Here is an 18,721-nt window from a genome sequence, read left to right on the forward strand (position 1 = left end):
AGAACCGTGTCTGCTGCGGTCATGTTTTGAATAGTTTTATGTGTCTGTGCACATGGGTGTAGTACCGCCAGGGGACAGAAGGGGGCATTGGTTCCTCTGTAACTGGACTTCCGGGTGGTTGTGAGCCTGGTGTGGCTCTAGGAACCAGACCTGGGCCCTCTGCAAGAGCAGCAGGTGCTCTAACCATTGAGCCATCTCTCCCACTCCCAACCCTGTTGACCTTTTTTTCCTTCTGGTTTCTGGGTGGCCCTTTCCACCCACCTGGACAGACTGGGCTGCAGTGGCTGGGATGGGCCTGTCCTGTCCCCTCCCTCCTGGTAGGCTGCAGGCCCAGCGTCAGACAAATCCTTCGCCATTTTTTTTTTTTTTTTTTTTTTTTGCAGGTGTCTAGCTGGAGCCTTGCTTTTGCTGAGCCATGGAACCCACGGAACCTGACCTACAACTCGTGCCAGAGGCGACAAAGGAAGCCCCCGTCCCTGCTCCACACGCCAGCTGCTCTCCAACGGCTGTCACCGCAGCGGTGGCCATCAGTGTGGCCACCCTCACCCTGGGAGTCCTTCTGGGTAAGGAGGAAGGACGGGCTCCTCGGAGTAAGGGGCATGCAGAAGGACACCCTGAGTGTCTGAGAACTCACCCAGGGCAGAGGGCCGCCCTTCCAGCCGGAGCCGGCCGCCGGCAGGGAGGAGAGGTCAGCGACGGTCTCACGGGGCGGGAATGGGCGCGTGGATGGTTCCCCAGCTCCTAGGCAGCACTAAGGGGCCTGGGAGTGTGGCTTAGGGGTCAGCCTCTAAGCCACCGTGAGGGGCTGGGGACCTGGCTCGGCCGCAGCCAGTCTCTTAGCTTGGTTATTCCGTGAGACTGATGATGAGCACAAACCGTGAAACCTTCTTGTGTGGAAGAGAATGAATTGGCTGGGTGGTGGCGGAAGCCTTTGATCCCAGCACTAGGGAGGTAGAGGCAGGTGGATGTCTGAGTTCCAGGCCAGCCAGGGATACACAGAGAAACCCTGTTTCAAAGAGAAATAAAACAAAAAATTTAAATTGATAATTGCTCTGCATTCTGCAACTCTTACTTCTTTAACCGGTCCGGACCTTCTGGCCTGACGTGGCCGAGTGCTGCCCCCTAGTGGCTGTGGCTGTCACTCTCTGTTGCGTTCCCGTGCTCTGCCTGTTAGGCTTCCTGACAATCCTGCAATGCGCAGAAACTTTCGTGCTCACTTTTGAGGGAGTTTCTTATTTTGAGGAGGAAAGGGGGTAGTCCAGGCTGGCCTCGAACTCTTATTGCTGAGGAGGTCTTTGAATTCCTGACTCCCCGCCTTCATCTCTGAAGTGTTGTTTGTTTTCAAGACAGGGTCTCTCTGTGTAACCCCGGCTGTCCTAGACGCGCTTTCTAGACCAGGCTAGCCTTGAACTTAGTGATTCGCCTGCCACTGCCTCCTGAGGGCTGGGATTAAGGGCGCGTGTCACCCTGCCTGGCAGATTTTATTTTTTTAATTCCTATTTTCCGCCTTCATGGATGGTCTGTGCCTCATATGCGCGCTGTGCCCGGGAGGCCAGCAGTGGGCACAGGCACCTGGGACCGCCCTTACAGGAGATTGGGAGCTGCCATGCTGGGAACCAAACCCGGGTCCTCAGTGCTCAGTCGTCTCTCTGGCCCCTATCTTAATTTTTGTCTGAAATTAGGTCTTGCTGTGGCGCTTGTGTAGGTCTTAAGTGCCCAAGATGTCACAATCGTCATGCTTCAGCCTCGGAGGGGCTGGGACACAGCCGCTCACGCCCTCACCTGCTTCATTTGTTCCGTTGTGTTTCACTCCTTTTAATGATGTAGCTCGCAGTTAGAAACTTCTTTCCGGAGGCAGGGACAGCAGGGAGAGGGGGGTTGGAACGTCCAGGTCAGCAAAGGCTGTAGAGCAAAACCCTGCTTCGAAAGAGTGAAAGGAAGAGAGGCTGGTCGATGGCTCAGTCCTTGCTAGCCCCTGAGTCCCAGTCCCTGCACCCACAGAGAAAGCCAGGTGCCGGGACATGCGTGGCCTGTGCTCGTGATCTCAGAGTTGGCGACACAGGAGGACCCGGGCTCCCTGGCTCCTCAGCCTAGCCGAATCAGTGAGGCCCTTATTCAGTGAGAGACCCTGCCTCAAACATAGGGCGGAGAGTGAGGGGGAGGCACCTGATGCCCTGATGTCCACAAGTGGCACAAACCGATAGAGGAGGCAGGAGCATGGGCCGTGGACAAGTTGTGCAAAGGTTTTGGTGTCCCCTGGCCTGCTCTGTCCTCTGCCCATGTCAGGTAGGAGTTCGGAACAGGCTGCGAGGTCTCCCTGTATCTGTGATGTCATTGATTCAGGTCAGGAGAGCTGGCTGTGGGGACACCTAAGGTCACTTGGCCTCTGTGAGTGTCTCTGCAGGTCCCCAGGCCTCTGAGAGTCCTTCAGCAAAGGTGCCCTGGTGACCACCCTCAGGGAGCACTCGGGCCCCGGCATGCGTGGAGGCCTGGCGGGGGTCTCCGAGCGTCAGCCCTGCAGTGGGGCTCTCTCACCAGGCACCGGTCTCGTCCACAGCCTTCCTCTCTGCGCAGGGGGTCCACGTGGAGCACACGGCACAGCTACGCGGAATCCGTTTCGCCAGCTCCCTGCAGCAGGAGACCTCTGCCTACTACCGCCTGCTAACGCCTGCTCTGCAAACACTGGTGCATGCAGCTGGGGCCCGGAGCAGGAAGCAGCTGGGGAGGCCGGGGGTGGGGTGGGCTGAGTGATGCAATGCTCTGATGCCACCTGGTAATCAGCTGTGGTCATGTATCACACATGTGTTCCTCTGTCCAGGACACTTCCTATCATGGAGTCCATGCTGTGTTGGTCTCTAACTGAGCACAATCTCCATAAGGTCCCTCCACACTGAGGCATGAGTCAGAGCCCATAACCCACCCATCTATCCATCTATCTATTCATCCATCCACCCATCCATCCATCCATCCACCCACCCATACATCCATCTACCCATCCATCTATCCATCTATCCATCCATCCACCCATCCATCCACACATCCATCTACCCATCCACCCATCCACACATCCACCCATCCATCCACCCACCCACCCATCCATCCATCCATCCATCCATCCACCCACCCATCCACCCACCCACCGATCCATCCACCCATCCACCCACCCATCCATTCATCCATCCACCCATCATCCACCCATCCACCCACCCATCCATCCACCCATCCATCCATCCACCCATCCACCCATCCATCCACCCATCCACCTACCATCCATCCATCCACCCACCCACCCACCCACCATCTGTGTTGGGCACACAGCTGCTCCTGCCCCTCAGCTGCTGTGACCTGTGCAGCTATGGACACGGCTGAGGAATGCTCCACCGTGCGCAGACGCTGCACCGTGCTGGCGTGTTAACTTACCAGCAGGAGTGTTTCCGCACGGGCACACTTCGCAGTGAGGCCTCCCTGCCCTGTCGGTGGTCTGCGGCCCCTGCCTCACTATGTCCGTATCACCACTGCTCTCATTTCTGTTGCAGTTTGTGAGTAGTTTCCAGAAAACAGAGTTAGAATCCAGCTGCACTGGCTGCACAGTGCTTAGTTATAGGTGAGTTTGGGTCTGTGGGGGCGTGGCAAACTGGGTAGGCATTTTGGAGATGCCGGAAGATTCCAGGACTTTCCTAGGATACCCCAGAGGATCCTGGAAAACTCCAGCAGCGAACATGCCTTCCCCTTCCGAGGCCCTCTCCTCCTGCTTCCAGGGATGGGAACTCCAGCGTCTTTGTGCATTTCCGGCTGCACTTTCTGCTCCGAGCCCTCCAGCCGCTGAGCCTGGACCGAGAGGAAGCCATCTTACGGGAAGGGATCCAGGCAAGGCTGCGGGGACACGGTCTTGCCTTGGCTGCCTACGGCACCATTGTATCAGTGGAGCTGACAGGTAGGTGCAGGCAGCCACGTCTGGGAGACACAGCTGCTGGGGGCAGCACCGACGGCACAGAGCCTCAGAGCTTAAAGACATCTCCCCCTGGGCTGGGAGGAGGGAGACACGCAGGGTACCCACAGCCCTGTGTGACCCACAGGGCCGTCAGGTGGAGCCCTCCGGTTCAGGGACTAGTTTCCGTGGTTTTAGCCGTCCTTGGTTCGCTGTGGTCCCAAAGACCTCACTGTCCCCTGACCCTGCCCTGGCAGGCGAGGCTGGCAGCCTCGTGTGGTTCTTCAGTGCTGTCCCCTGTCCAGCCAGGCTGAGGGCAGGGTTAGAGACAGAGCGTCGTGGCCCTCCTGCCCCCTTCAGGGAGACGTCATGCAGAGCCAGCACTCGGCACGGCTGACCCTTTAGAGTGAGGGAGCCTGAGAGGGCCTCCTCGTGTGGCCCAGGCCGAGGTGTGTGCCACTGTGCCCAGCTCTCACCTGGCTTTGTTCTGCTTCAGGAAGGTGTGGAGGTCCAGTGACCGCGTCGGACTTAAAGTCAGGTAGGACTGATTCATCCCCCAGCTTGGCTCCCTGGCAGGCCGCTAAGGCTTCTCTTGGGGCCTGTGCAGGCCCTGCGAGTCTCTGGCCTCCGGGAGAGGCGCCCAGCTTTGTCCACAGCCAGCCCTGCAGCGGGAGACACCAGGGGGTTATTTATCTGTTTTAAAAGCCAAGGTCTCACTCTGTAGCTCAGGCTGGCCCCAGACTCAGAGCTCTTCCCGCCTCTGCCTCCCGAGTGCTGGGGTTAAAAGCATGCACTGTCATTCCCAGCCGATACTTATTTTTGTGGTTCCCAGTTACTCCTCTGTAATTGTGACCAAACACTTGATGTGCGCAACTTAATGGAGGGAGGGTTTGCCGGGGCCACGGCGGCCACTGAGGGGGGGGCATGGTGGCGCCTCGGAGGGGGGGCATGGTGGCGGGGACTGGGGGTGGGGGGTCACCTCTGAGCTGACCTCAGAGGGAGGCAACCCCTGGGCTCAGGAAGGCTTTCAAGCGCACCCCTGCAGGCCGCTGCCTCTGCAAGGAGAGGCTGGGGGCCTCCCACTGGGTCCTCTGTCCCCAGGCCGCTGCCCCGGGAACGCCTTCTCCTGTGACGACAGTCAGTGCGTGAGCAAAGAGAACCCGGAGTGTGACGAGCAGGTGGACTGCAAAGATGGCTCTGATGAGGCTCAGTGTGGTCAGTGTCAGGGCTCACAGCCGGGAGGGGCATGATGGCAGGGGGTTGGACAGGCCTCAGGCTCAAGCAGGGCTGGAGAGCCCCAGCCCTCTGCTGCCGCTCAGATCTGAGCAAGGAGTGGAGGAAACACTGTGGCATTTTACCACATACTGTGGTGACCGATACTTTCCCGGCATTCTCAGCCCCTGTGACACCAGGGTCCTAGCGTGTTTCTGCTCACAGTCCCCTCGTGGGCAGGCAGCCTGGGCTTGCTCTCTCACCCATGGTGGGCTCGGCCCTCCAGCAGCCAGCGTTACTCATCAAGAAAGTCCCCCACTGGGCTTGGTGGCGCAGGCATGTCATCCAAGCATTCGGGAGCTGAGGCAGGAGGGTCCTGACTTCCAGGCCAGCTTGGTCTGGAATGAAAAGAAATGAATGAAATAAAAACGAACTATGGGTGAGCCTCTGATGTGTGACCTTGGGTGTCTAAGCCCAGAGGCAGAGGGGGATGGGGGCTTCCAGAAGACAGAGCAGCCCCAAAGAGCCAAATAATGAGTGATGGACTCCCCCCCCCCCCCCCGGTCCTGGCTGGTGGCCTGGTGGCCTGGTGTCTTTCAGACTGTGGCTGGCAGCCTGCTTGGAGGTCGGCGGGCAGGATCGTGGGCGGCATGGAGGCGGCTCCAGGGGAGTTCCCCTGGCAGGTCAGCCTCCGTGAGAATCATGAACACTTCTGTGGCGCCACCATCATCGGGGCCCGGTGGCTGGTGTCTGCTGCCCACTGCTTCAACGAGTGAGTGCCACCTGGCTGGCCATCCTGCCCACCCCACCTGCCCCGCCCCGCCCCGCCCCCTGCCTTCCTGCCTCCTCATTTCCCAAAGTGCACTCTTTCTTCTCTCTCCCCTCGCCTCCCTTCTCTTTCTTGGTCTATTTAATTTCACAGGCATGTGTTTTGTGTGCGTGTCTGTTGATACGCCTTGTGCATGCCTGATGCCTGGGGAGGCCAGCAGGGGGCATGGGGTCCCCTGGAACTGGAGCCGGCTGTGGGCCACAAAGGGTGCTGTGCAAAGGCAGCCCCCGCTGTCAACCACTGAACCATCTCTCCAGACCCCTTTTTCTTTTTTAAAACATTAAGTATTCTTTCCCCCCCACACACACACAGGGTTTCTCTGTGTAGCCTTGACTGTCCTGGGCTCACTTTGTAGAGCAGGCTGGCCTCGAACTCACAGAGATAATGAATTATCCTTAAGGCAGACCCTCACTAGGTCTCTCAGGCTTTCTAGGAACTCACAATCCCCCTGCCTCAGCGTCCTGAGTACTGGGGTTACAGGTGTCCATCCCCACACTATTCATTTTACTTAGTGTTTATTTAATTCTGAGACTAGGTAGTTGTCCTGCAACTGCCTAGGTACATAGCCCAGGCTACCCTTGAACTCACAGAGATCTGCCGCAAGGGCGTGCACCATCTGCTCAGCTTTTTCATTCATTTGTTCAGGGTCTGTGTGTGTGGGGGTGCAAGCGCCACTGAGTGACTGAGTATGTGTGTGAGAGAGAGAGAGAGAGAGAGAGAGAGAGAACAAATTGCAGTAGTCGATGCTCTCCTTCCTCCTTTCGTGTCCCGGGGATCGAACTCAGGCCAACAGGCTTGGCTTCAGGTGCCTGCGCCCTCTGTGGCCTCTTGCTGGCCTCGAATCCCGACGCCGGGCTGCGGGCGGAGATGTCCTGGGTCACCGTCTTGTAAGCCGCACCCCTCGGGCCTCCCCAGATTCCAGGACCCCGCGCAGTGGGCGGCCCAGGCGGGCAGCGTGCACCTGAGCGGCGCGGAGGCCAGCGCGGTGCGCGCGCGCGTGCTCCGCATCTCCAAGCATCCGGCCTACGACGCGGACACGGCGGACTTCGATGTGGCGGTGCTGGAGCTGGCGCGCCCGCTGCCCTTCGGCCGCTACGTGCAGCCCGCCTGCCTCCCCGCGGCCACGCACGTCTTCCCGCCGCGCAAGAAGTGCCTCATCTCGGGCTGGGGCTACCTGCGGGAGGACTTCCGTAAGCCGCGCCCTCCCGCTCCTAACTCTCACCCCACAGTAGACGCCTGGGACCAGGCAGGAGGCCTCTGCCTCTGTACCTGGAAGCCGGGGTCTGCGGCAGGCGTGGCCGGGGTGGAGACACGCCCACAATCCCCCAGTGAGGGGCGTGGTCAGAGTGGAGCCCCGCCTAGACTCCCCAGTAAGGGGCTGGGGGCGTGGTCAGGGGGTGGAGGGTTTAGCCTGTGGCTTCTATATCTCGCCTAAAGAAAAAGAAAAGAAAATTCTGTAAAGTTAAAGGTGGCACGCCCGTGTCAGGAGGATAGAAGTTCAAGGGTATCCTTGGCTCTAAAGTGAGTTCAAGATCAGCCTGGGCTACAAGAGATTTTGTCTCAAAAAAAAAAAAAAAATCAGCAAAAGCCTCTACCCATGAGCACAAGCAAGAAGTTGTAGTGATGCCGCTCTGGGTGCCGCTCGCTTGGTGCTGAGCTGACGTGGGTCTGGGGGTGCGGGGCAGGGGTCCCCTGCGGCCTGGAAACCGGAAGAGCACGCGGCCTTCAGTGTCCCGTCTCTCCTGTCACCGCCTGCGCAGTGGTGAAGCCGGAGGTCCTGCAGAAGGCCACGGTGGAGCTGCTGGACCAGAGCCTGTGCGCCAGCCTGTACGGGCCCTCGCTGACCGACAGGATGGTGTGCGCTGGCTACCTGGACGGGAAGGTGGACTCCTGCCAGGTGAGCGGCCCCATTCCCCTCGTTCAGCCCAGCGCCGCCAGCGGGGGGCGGGAGGGTCAGGAGTTCCACGTCATCCTGAGCTGCACGGGGAGTGGGAGGCCAGAGAGGGCTTCACGCAGACAGACAGACAGACAGACATCCCGGCTGGGCTGCGCTGTGTTTTTTATTCATTTTGTTTTGTGGGGGTTTTTTTTTTTTTGTTTTGTTTTGTTGGGTTTTTGTTGTTGTTGTTGTTATTTTTTTGTTTTTGTTTTTGTTTTTGTTTTGTTTTGTTTTGAGCCAGGGTTTCTCTGTGTAGCCCTGGGTGTCCTGGAACTTGCTCTGTGGACCAGGCTGGCCTTGAACTCACAGCCCTGGCCTCTGCTGGGGCTGGAGAGATGGCAGGCTAGTTAAGAGTTTCAGAAGATCCTGTGCCATCTTCTGACCTCTGTGGGCACAAACTGTGGCGCAGAGACAGACGCGCAGACTAACATTCCCCACCTAAGTATCCCAATAAGTAAGCCATGACAGCGAGGTGTGGACGAGGAGCTGGCGGGGCTGTCCTTGGCGGGGCCTGCGGCCTGTGCCCCCAGGCCTCAGCCCTCACTGTGCCCCCGTGTCCCTGCCCTGTCTGGGAGGCCTGTGCCCCCCGTCCCTGCCCCCCACCAGCTGTCCCCAGGCTGAGGGGGTGCCTTGTTTCCCAGGGCGACTCGGGGGGCCCGCTGGTCTGCGAGGAGCCGTCGGGGAGGTTCTTCCTGGCTGGGATCGTGAGCTGGGGCATCGGCTGCGCCGAGGCGCGGCGCCCAGGGGTCTACGCCCGCGTCACCCGACTTCGGGACTGGATCGCCGAGGTGACCGGCTCGGCCGGCGCGCCGGAGGTCCCCGCCGTGGTGGCCCCCTTCCCCCCCAGCACTCCCCGGCCCACCGGCACCTCCGCCACACCCACCGGCGCACTCAGCACCGCCCCGCTGCACCCCAGCACCGCCAGGCCACCAGGTACTGCGGCCAGCACTCCTCCCGGGCGGGGCTGGGCTGGGTCAGGCCAGGCCTCCCTCCGCCTCCCTCAGCACCAGAAGCAGAGACCAGCGCTGGAAGCGCCCAGCTGGGAAGGGCTTGCTTGCCGCTCCCCCTTGAGCAATTAGTGGTTGACTACAGGTTGGGGGGACGGTATGGAGTCGGGGTACCCTGGGCAGTCCTGTAACTCTTTACCGTAGACCAGGCTGGCCTCAGGCTCCTGGGATGAAGGGTGTGCTCCGCCAGGGCTGTCCGAGATTGACGATTGATGCTGTGGGAGATCAGCAGCTCCTGAACGGCTTTGGTTTTGTTCCTTGGTTTTTCTGTTTGTGGGTTGGCCGGTTTGTGTTTTGGTGGTGGGGTGCTGGGAGATGGAGGACGAGGGCACGTGGAGGTCGGAGGAGGACTTGCAGGAACTGGTTCTCTCCTTCCACCATGTGGGTTCCAGGAAACTAAACTCAGTTCATCAGGTTTGGTTGCCGATGCCTCTGCCCTGATGTCTATCAATGTCTGCCTCAGTGACCAAACGGTGATTGATTATTGGTGTCTGCTATGAAAGAGCTTGAGGAGAGATAGATAGGTGACTCCCTGGCATCTGTCTTGACACTTGGTGGGAAATTAGTGGCTGCTTATTGATACCTGCTGTGAAACTCGAAAGAGGGGATTGATTACTGATGTCTGCCATGAGCACAAGTGTGCGGTACAGGCTGGTCATTCTTCAGGAGTATGATGTGTTTTTTTTTTTTAATTTAAATTTTAAATTTTTTGAGGCAGGGTCTCACTACGTAGCCCTGGCTGGCATGAGGCTCACTATGTAGACCAAGTTAGCTTTGAACTTACAGAGATCCTCCTGCTTCAGCCTCCCAGGGGCTGAAGCCACCACTCCTGGCTTCATTTTTAAGTTTGTTTGAGAGTATCATGTTGGCACGTGGGAAAATGAAGCTGCACAGGACGATAGAGTTAGGGTGACCCCCAGGATCGGCAAGAAGTTGGCTGTCAAGGCCGTGGGCCCCCAGCGGAAGGGAGACTGAGTCTCCGGAGCGACCACTGCGGTCCTGTGAGGCACCCTCTCTGCTCTGGAAGGCCTCTGGGTTTCAGCAGCCTTGCCTCGATTGTTTTCTGGGGAATGTTTGGTGCTGGAGGAGGGGGTGCCGGGCCCGGTGTACAAGAGCAAGGGTCCCCGCCACACCCATCTGGACTGTGAGTTTTGCTCACTTTGTGGCTGGGATTCCCCTCCCCCCCTTTTGCTTCTGGCTCTCAGCCAGCCCTGAAGCCCTTTCCCTGTTTCCCTTCCTCCTCCTCCTCTCCTCCCCTCCCTTCTCGGACAGCAATGTTTATACCCCAGGCTGACTTCAAAGTCAGAGCAATCCTCCTGCCTCATTAGTGCCGGGATGACAGGCATGTGCCACCACAGATGCGACTTTGTGCGTCCTGTGAATCTGATCGGGGGGGTCGCAGTCATTTCTGGTTCGGGTTTCGCTCCTGCGCCTCTAGCCCTGTCACCCCGGGTGGATCCTAGTTTCTCGGAGCCCAGAATGGGTGAGCCTGGAGCAGACGAGGCCCCTCCCCCTCCCTCTCTCCTCTCCCCTGGCAGAGTGCGGCGCCAGGCCCGCAATGGACAAGCCCACTCGGATTGTGGGGGGGCTCAGCGCCCTGTCTGGGGAGGTGCCCTGGCAGGCCAGCCTGAAGGAAGGATCCAGACACTTCTGCGGAGCCACCGTGGTGGGTGACCGCTGGCTGCTGTCCGCCGCTCACTGTTTCAACCAGTAAGGCCTCCCAAGGGCCCCAAGAGCCGCTCCACAGCACATTCAGCAAGCGCCAGCCTAGCTGCTGTGCTGGTGCCTTCCGGTCAGGCTTGTCTCAAAACCAACAGCCAAAACAAACCAAGCAAGACAGTAGACAGGAAGCGCTTGCTTATCTCCTGCAGTGGCCTGGGACTCTCCTAAAGTCGCTAGGGTCTCGGTCGGAGTGACAGAGGCAAAGCCCCAGGGGTGCACGCGCTCTCCGAGGGGGGTCCTTTTCCCGGGTGCGGGCGTGGCTGGGAGGGGGCGGGCGGCATGCCTGAGGTCCTGTCTCCGCAGCACCAGGGCGGAGCAGGTGCAGGCGCACCTGGGCACTGCGTCCCTGCTGGGCGTCGGCGGGAGCCCCGTGAAGCTGGGGCTGCGCAGTGTGGTCCTGCACCCCCGCTACAACCCCGGCATCCTGGACTTTGACGTGGCCTTGCTGGAGTTGGCCCGGCCGCTGGTCTTCAACAAGTACATCCAGCCCGTCTGCCTCCCGCTGCCCATCCATAAGTTCCCCGTGGGCCGGAAGTGCATGATCTCCGGCTGGGGCAACACGCAAGAGGGAAATGGTGAGCAGGTCCTGGGCCTGGCCTGGGGGCATGGGGTTGGCTTTTCTCACCTGGGCCCTCAGCCATTCCTCTGGGCTGACCCCATATCCAAAGAGCCACTCAGTGTCTCCTGGCCCCTCATTTGCGTGTATAAATAAAGTTTTATTGTCACAAGATCCACACACTCATTGACCAGATGTTCACGGCTGCAAAAGAGTCTGTGCCGACTGACCACTGGCCTTTCGTCCCACAGACCCGAGCCACTAGTCTCCTGCCGTGCCAGAGACCGCATGTATGCCCTTGACTGGTATAAACAGTGCTCTGTGCCCATGGGGCCTCAGACACATCCACTCACTTTTTCACAAGCCTGAATCTATTATCTAGTGGTTCTCAACCTTCCTTTACCACAGCTCCTCGTTTCATTGCCTCCGCATAGAGGCCATTTTGCTGCCATTATATTGTAATATAAATATGCGGGCTATCTGCTAGGCAACCCAGGGGGTCATGATCCACAGGTCGAGAGCCTATGCTTTAGCCCCTTATGGAAAAGCTTGCCAACATGGGCATCATGGCCTACACCTGTCTTCCCAGCACCGGGAAGGCAGAGACGTCATCAGTTTAAGGCCAGCCTAGGTCACATAGTGAGACCCTAAAACACCAAGAGCTGGGCTGTGTTCAGTGCTTGTCTAGCATGTAGAGGCCCTGGGTTCCACCCCAGTCCCACAAGGAGAAATAAAAATTCCTGGGATTGCCGGCGTGAGCTCTAATCAGCACCGGGGAGCTGAGGCAGGAGGATCTCTGAGAGTTCCAGGACACCCAGAGCCGCATAGTGAGACCCTGTCCCAAACAAAACAAAGCTGGCTGGGTCCAGACAGGGACAGCACCCATGGGCCCTGCTGAATGACGAGCCAGCAGGCGCCATTTTGCGCTCTCCCCTGGCAGCCAGCAAGCCCGACATCCTGCAGAAGGCGTCCGTGGGCATCATGGAGCAGAAGATGTGCGCGGCCCTCTACAACTTCTCCCTCACCGACCGCATGCTCTGCGCCGGCTTCCTGGAGGGCAGAGTGGACTCCTGCCAGGTGGGCATCACGGGGAACCTGTGGTGCCAGGCACTCAGTGGTGACCCTTGCCTAGTGTGTGTGTGGCCCTGGGCTCTATCCACAGCACGGAAAAGGGAAGAGCAAGAATGACTGATGGCCGGGTGGTGGTGGTGCACCCTTAATCCCAGCACTCAGGAGGCAGGGGCAGGCAGATCTCTGAGTTCAAGGCCAGCCTGGTCTACAGAGAGAGTTCCAGGACAGCCAGGGCTATGCAGAGAGACTGTGTCTCGAAAAACAAAACAGAAGAATTAGCAGAGAATTAGAAGAGGAGGAGGAGGAGGAAGAAGAAGAGGAGGAATTTGTTGAAGGCTCAGAGAAGGCAAGGGATCTGCCTAAGATCACACAGCGAAGCCTGGATATGAAGTCTGATGTCCCCCAAGAGGGGAGCCTTTCTGTTGCTTGGACGGCTGTCCCACAAAGGCCTGTTGTGTCCTTCTCCTGCAGGGTGACTCTGGCGGCCCGCTGGCATGTGAGGAGACCCCTGGAGTCTTTTACCTGGCAGGCATCGTGAGCTGGGGCATTGGCTGTGCCCAGGCTAAGAAGCCTGGCGTCTACGCTCGAATCACACGTCTCAAAGACTGGATCCTGAAGGCCATGTCCTCCGGCCCCAGCTCCACTCTCCACCCCCACACCTCCAGCACGCGGCTTGTCCCCAGCCAGCCCCCCAAAACCACAGCTGCCGGCCTCAGCCTCCAAGAGGCCACAACCAGCAGACCTGCTACCCCCAGGGCCACCAGCAGGGTGACCGCTGGACCACTCAACACCACACTGTCCGCCCAGAGTACCTCCACCAGGGCGCGCACGCCAGCTCCGGACGGCCCGGGCACCACCGTGCATGCCCAGCTGCCAGGTAGGGCGACGGTGCGATGAGGGTGGGTCCTGTGGCCTCCTGCCCGGCCTGCGGGGGGCGCTCTCCCACATCCCGTCCTGTGTGCCTGCGCCCTCACAGCCATCCTCCTGTCCCTCCACGCTGGGGTCAGAGGCGTGGGCACGACCGTGGCCGCTCTGCAGCCCCTGTCCCTTTCTTTGCTTAATTCGCTCTCCTTTATCATGGCCCATGCTGGCCTAGAACCCCCTCCGTAGCTAGGGCTGGCCTTGAACTCCTGCCTCTGCCTCTTGAGGCCCGAGGCGGCAGCTTGAGCTGCCAGGCCAGGCTGCTCCTTTCCGTCTTCCTTGCGTTGTTGTCTGAACTCAGATCCGCCTGCCTCTGCCTCCCCAGTGCCCCGGGGGTCCCTCCTGCCCCTCGTCCAGCGCGGGCTTGTGTCCTGAGCACCCCCAGCTCTTCACACGAGGCAGCATTGCATTAAAGCGTCATGGAGGAGGCCCCTCCGCCCACCAGGGCTCTTGCCAAATCCAGGGCCCTAGGTAACGGTGACTGGTGGGATACAGTAAATCCCAGCATTCGGGAGGCAGAGACAGGCGGATCTCTGTGAGTTCGAGGCCAGCCTGGTCTACAGAGTCCCAAGACCGCCAGGGCTGCATGCTGGGTTTATGGCAAACACCTGTCATCTCAGCTATTTGACAGGAGCATCGCAAACCCGAGGCCAGCCTGGGCTCCGAGGGGCTTGCAGGGCGACATAGTGAGATTGCCTCTAATTGGCAGTTATAATGATGAAGGTGTGGTCAAAGTGGAGCCCTGCCCAGAATCCCCCAGTGAGGGGCTGGGGGCGTGGTCAGGGTGGAGACCCGCCCAGAATCCCCCAGTGAGGGGCTGGGGGCGTGGTCAGCGTGGAGAAACCCCCAGTGAGGGGCTGGGGGCGTGGTCAGCGTGGAGAAACCCCCAGTGAGGGGCTGGGGGCTGGTCAGGGGTCCAGGGCTGAGGATCTGGCCTTCATGTTCAGGAAATGTTTAAATGAAATAAAGAGAAGAGAGAGGAGGGAGATCCAGAGGGAGGACGAGAGAACAGGGCCGGAGAGAGGCACGGCGGCTCAGTTAAGCCTCTGCTGGCTTGGGTGGGCGCCATACCGTGGTCCTGCGGGGCCAGGCAGGGGAACTGTTTGGCGCTAAGGCTATTCTGGCGGCGTACACAGATGTGCGCTAACACCCCCACAGTTTTACACAAGCTAGGAAAGTGGACGGTCGGCAGAGGTAGGGAGTGTCTGGTCTCTGCTTTGTGTGGCCCGGTCTCAGCACCGCCGGGCATCTGTGGGAGGTATGAGCAGTGTCCCCAGGTAGACGGAACTGGTAAGGGACTCCCCGCCGTGTGGATGCTGGCCCAAGGTGTGTTTCAGAAGGTCCCAGGCTAGGCCTTTCTCCTGCCTTTCATCACGCCACTGTGACATCTAGGTCCTTCATGCTGGGCCAGTGAGGACGGGGTCAGGGCCACATGCGGAGGCGGTGGGCTGTTGGGGTCACAGCAGGGCCTTCACCAGAACCCTCAGGAGCCCTGGGGACGGGGATGCGCCCACCTCTCCACACCTGAGAGTCCCAGGCGAGGCAGTGAGAGCACCGGCCTCTCAGCCTGGCCTTCGGCTTAATCTGACCTTGACCCTGATAACTGTGGTGGTCTGGGGGCAGTCAGAGACCCAGGGAAGCCGCAGGGTGGGACTCCAGCGCCTGGTGCCCGCCGCTCAGGGAGACAAGGAGCTGCACAGGCGGGTGGGCTCAGGGGTCATTCTCTGCCGGGCTCCTTTTGCATTAGCTGGGGCTGGGCTAGGAAGGGACCCCCACCTGATGGATGGGGAAGGAGGAGCCGCCCTCTGCCCCTCCCACAGGGCTCTGGCCAGGGACCACCGGTCTGTGCTGGATTGAGAGGCCAGCCTGTGGGTGCGGGCAGAGCGGGGGGTGGGGTGGGCCTCTCAGTGTTGGGGTATGTAGGAGGGCCTGCCCCCCGCTCACCGCACCCGCTCTCCCCAGACTGCGGCCTGGCGCCCCCGGGGGCCCTGACCCGGATCGTGGGCGGCAGCGCGGCCTCGCGTGGGGAGTGGCCATGGCAAGTGAGCCTGTGGCTGCGGCGCAAGGAGCACCGCTGTGGGGCAGTACTGGTGGCTGAGAGGTGGCTTCTGTCTGCAGCACACTGCTTCGACATGTGAGTCCGGCCCTGCGCGCTCGTCCGCCTGCCCGTCCCCAGCCCACCCCTGCAGCTTGGCCCCAGTCCCCAGTGCCAAGGAACAGAAGGCGCCGTCCCTGCCTGACGGGTGCTGGGCATGGAGGGTTCCCCAAGGCCCGTGCGCCCGTGGGGCACAAAGTGAAGGGGAAGATGAGATGGTCCCATGCTGTGTCTGAAGGTCCTGGGGGGGAGGGAGGCTCCACCCTGCAGGCTGAGCCCCAGGAGCCCTCGTGGGAATGCTGAGGCGGGTGTGGACTCCAGGGCGCGTGTGCCCACGTCCCCATTTCCAGTGGGTGACCTAGAGGGGTCAAGAGCCTTGTCTCAGGTCTCCAGAGGGTGTGGGGGGCCGGGTGCGCCTAAGTTGGGTGGGGGACAGCGCCGCCCACTTCCACTGGGATGGACGGTGCCTCGGGCAGGCGTGGGGGCGGTGACACTGCCCACGCGCACGCGTGCCCTGCAGCTATGGGGACCCCATGCAGTGGGCGGCCTTCCTGGGCACCCCGTTCCTGAGCGGCTCCGAGGGCCAGCTGGAGCGCGTGGCGCGCATCTACCGCCACCCCTTCTACAACCTCTACACCCTGGACTACGACGTGGCTCTGCTGGAGCTGGCGGGGCCCGTGCGCCGCAGCCGCCTGGTACGACCCATCTGTTTGCCCGGGCCCGCGCGGACCCCCGACGGCGCGCGCTGCGTCATCACCGGCTGGGGCTCGCTGCGCGAGGGAGGTAGGCACGCGCTCGCGCCGGGGGCCACGCCGAGGGGTGGGGACGCCCCCACCCACGCCCGCCTCCCGGACCCGCAGGCTCCATGGTGAGGCAGCTGCAGAAGGCGGCGGTGCGGGTCCTCAGCGAGCAGACGTGTCGGCGCTTCTACCCCGTGCAGATCAGCAGCCGCATGCTGTGCGCCGGCTTTCCGCAGGGCGGCGTGGACAGCTGCTCGGTGAGCGGGCGGGGACCGGCTCGCTCCGTAGTCCAGGCCAACCTGGACCTAGCTGTGTAACCTAGGCAGGCCTGAAGCCCTGCACCTCATTTTTTGTTTTTTCCCCGAGACAGGGTTTCTCTGTGTAGCCCTGGCTTTCCTGGACTTGCTTTATAGACCAGGCTGGCCTCGAACTCAGAGATCCGCCTGCCTCTGCTTCCTGGAGCGCAGGGTTTAGAGCAGGGCACCCCCACGCCCTGACGCCAGCACCCTCTTTTGAGGCCGGGAGTCCCAGGAATCCCGTTTGTCTCCTGAGTGCTAGCAGCAGGCGCATTCACACCTGGCTTTTCCGTGGGTTCTCGGGTTTAACCTGGGCCTCACGCTTTTGCGGGAAGCACCTTCCGACTGAACCTGCCCGTCTCCCCCGTTCACCTTCTGATTCTAGGACGTCACTCGTTCAGAGACAATAGGCAGTTTCCTAACCCCAGGATCCTGGATGGTCAGGCAGGATTATGGGGGGTAATGGAGAGCTTGCCCCAACGACACATCAATCCCTCCCGGGTCACAGGCTATGTGCAGGCATGGGTAAACAGGACGGCCACCGCCTCCTTGCAGGTTCACAGAGACCCCGTGAGGGGAAAGCAATAAAGATGCCCACCCGACAGCCTGCCCTGGCCTCACACACACACACACACACACACTACACCGGTCCTGGGGCCACGGCTGGAGGAATCTACAAAACACGCCAGTCCTCAACCTATTTCCCTCACAGCCAAATCGAGGCTCTTCGGCGGCTGGGGTACTTCCTGGTGCCCAACGGAGGTTCAGTTGTGGGAGCCACGCCTGGTTCCAAGGGCTGACCACACTCTCTCCCCCAGGGCGACGCAGGGGGACCCCTGGCCTGCAGGGAGCCGTCTGGCCAGTGGGTGCTAACCGGGGTCACCAGCTGGGGCTATGGCTGTGGCAGGCCCCACTTCCCAGGCGTCTACACGCGCGTGGCTGCTGTGCTGGGATGGATAGGTCAGAACATCCAGGAATGACTGCCCTGTGGCCCGGACTAGGAGGAGAGCTGCTGGCCACCTCCCCCAGCATGGAGGGAGCTGGTGACATGGAGGTGTGGGGGTCTGATGGGAACTGGCTGTGACTGTGTGTGTGTCCCAATAAACGGAGTCCCTTCTTGTAGCGGCGGATCAGTACCTGTGTGACAGCCCCGAGCGTCCAGCCCTGCCCACTCGGTGCCTCATGTAACAATCTGATCCTCCTGCCTCCACCCCCAAGTGCTGAGAACAGGCACGCACCCACTTTCAGAGTTAAGGCTGGCAGCTGCACCGAGCCACAGGCGGGTCTTCAACCAGGGTGGCAAGCACCTGAGACCACGCACAAGGCCCCGTCCCTCGCTTCTCGGGCTTGAAGCCCACTGACACCAAGGGGAAAGGCCCCGAGAGGCTGCGGCCTACTCTCGGGGAGAGCCTCGGCAGCGACACGACACACAGCTCTTCTGTCCCAGCAGCCATTTATTGGCCCGCTCTCGGGAGTTCACAGCTCAGGTGGGATAGGGCAGGCCCCCTGGCTCAAACCGGTCCTCGGAGCTATGCCCAGCAGCCCAGGGGAAAGGCACCGACTCCCCAGCCCTCCATGCCGCCAGATGTCGGGGCCGCTGGGCACGAGCTGCCCTCGCTGGTGGGTGGGAAAAACAGTCCGACCACAGGCGCGGCGTCCCGAGGCACAGGTCCCGGTCACATGTTGGCTCGTTCCCGCTGCAGGCGCGAGTTGTAGGCGCGGGACACAGTGTTCCAGGCGTCCATGTACCGGTCCATGCACATGGCGATGCATTTCTGCGGAGCGTGGAAAGGGCTCCCGACTGAGTTAGGCTCCCATCGCCTACTAACGCGGCACCCACACATGCGCAGGAGGGGCCCCGCGCACGCGCAGGACGCCTCCCCAGGCTGCGGCTCCAGGCCGCGCACGCGCAGAACCCTCAGCCCTAGCAGCTCGCGACCCCGCGCCCCTCACCACCCCGGAGTCCCCGGAGTCTCACCTGCTCCGAGTTATCCAAGGAGCCCCCGGGCTTCCCAATACACTTCCGGAAACACTTGTCCGTCATCCTCTGTGGACACACGCGAGGCCTCAGCGGGGGCCCGGCGGAGGGTCCCCGCCGCCAACCCCGGCGCGTCCCGTACCTGCAGCAGCTCCTGCGCGTTGGCCACGGCGATCTGCACTTTCACCTGCTCCATGATGGCTCCCGGGTCCAGCTTCCCGCCGCCCGTGCCGCCGAAGTCCGAGCCGAAGCCGCTGTCCATGGCTACCCAGTCAACCCGGCCGCGGCGGCGCGCGCCGACCCACAGGCACCGGAAGCCGAGGCACCACGGGAAACGGAGGCCGCGGCGGCTCCCACAAGGCTGCGCGCGTCCTCGTTCTGACGCGAAGCTGTGACCCCGAGTCACCATGGAGACAGGTCGCACTAC

The 18,721-nt window shown here is 61.0% G+C and overlaps 2 protein-coding genes across 2 annotated transcripts; one reads left to right on the top strand and one right to left on the bottom strand.

The window, feature by feature from the left end:
• Positions 1–397: 397 nt before the first annotated feature.
• On the top strand, positions 398–17,384 carry Tmprss9 (transmembrane serine protease 9). Its single transcript, XM_021648915.2, has 18 exons — positions 398–563; positions 2,558–2,685; positions 3,537–3,604; positions 3,759–3,934; positions 4,425–4,466; positions 5,030–5,143; positions 5,741–5,912; positions 6,885–7,159; positions 7,730–7,866; positions 8,550–8,841; positions 10,454–10,625; positions 10,941–11,212; positions 12,134–12,270; positions 12,736–13,141; positions 15,148–15,319; positions 15,801–16,063; positions 16,141–16,277; positions 17,135–17,384. The coding sequence occupies exons 1-18, from the start codon at positions 416–418 to the stop codon at positions 17,294–17,296; spliced, it is 3,273 nt and encodes a 1,090-aa protein (XP_021504590.1). The 5' UTR covers positions 398–415; the 3' UTR covers positions 17,297–17,384.
• Positions 17,385–17,752: 368 nt separating this feature from the next.
• Positions 17,753–18,627, bottom strand: Timm13 (translocase of inner mitochondrial membrane 13). Its single transcript, XM_021648900.2, has 3 exons — positions 18,437–18,627; positions 18,295–18,363; positions 17,753–18,091 (listed from the first exon to the last, which is right to left on the bottom strand). Exons 1-3 carry the CDS (start codon positions 18,554–18,556, stop codon positions 17,993–17,995), a joined length of 288 nt encoding a protein of 95 aa, XP_021504575.1. The 5' UTR covers positions 18,557–18,627; the 3' UTR covers positions 17,753–17,992.
• Positions 18,628–18,721: the final 94 nt, after the last annotated feature.

The sequence above is a fragment of the Meriones unguiculatus genome, chromosome 17 (genome assembly GCF_030254825.1).
Source record: "Meriones unguiculatus strain TT.TT164.6M chromosome 17, Bangor_MerUng_6.1, whole genome shotgun sequence".
Taxonomy (NCBI): domain Eukaryota; kingdom Metazoa; phylum Chordata; class Mammalia; order Rodentia; family Muridae; genus Meriones; species Meriones unguiculatus.

What these genes read in the sequence shown, in the direction of transcription:
- Tmprss9 (XM_021648915.2), top strand. Translation starts at nt 416, where the DNA reads ATGGAACCCACGGAACCTGACCTACAACTCGTGCCAGAGGCGACAAAG. An exon ending in TGTATCAGTGGAGCTGACAG is followed by an intron (nt 3,935 to 4,424) that starts GTAGGTGCAGGC and finishes GTTCTGCTTCAG; the next exon opens with GAAGGTGTGGAGGTCCAGTG. An exon ending in CAGCACCGCCAGGCCACCAG is followed by an intron (nt 8,842 to 10,453) that starts GTACTGCGGCCA and finishes CTCCCCTGGCAG; the next exon opens with AGTGCGGCGCCAGGCCCGCA.
- Timm13 (XM_021648900.2), bottom strand. Translation starts at nt 18,556, where the DNA reads ATGGACAGCGGCTTCGGCTCGGACTTCGGCGGCACGGGCGGCGGGAAG. An exon ending in ACGCGCAGGAGCTGCTGCAG is followed by an intron (nt 18,364 to 18,436) that starts GTACGGGACGCG and finishes GTGTGTCCACAG; the next exon opens with AGGATGACGGACAAGTGTTT. An exon ending in CCTTGGATAACTCGGAGCAG is followed by an intron (nt 18,092 to 18,294) that starts GTGAGACTCCGG and finishes CACGCTCCGCAG; the next exon opens with AAATGCATCGCCATGTGCAT.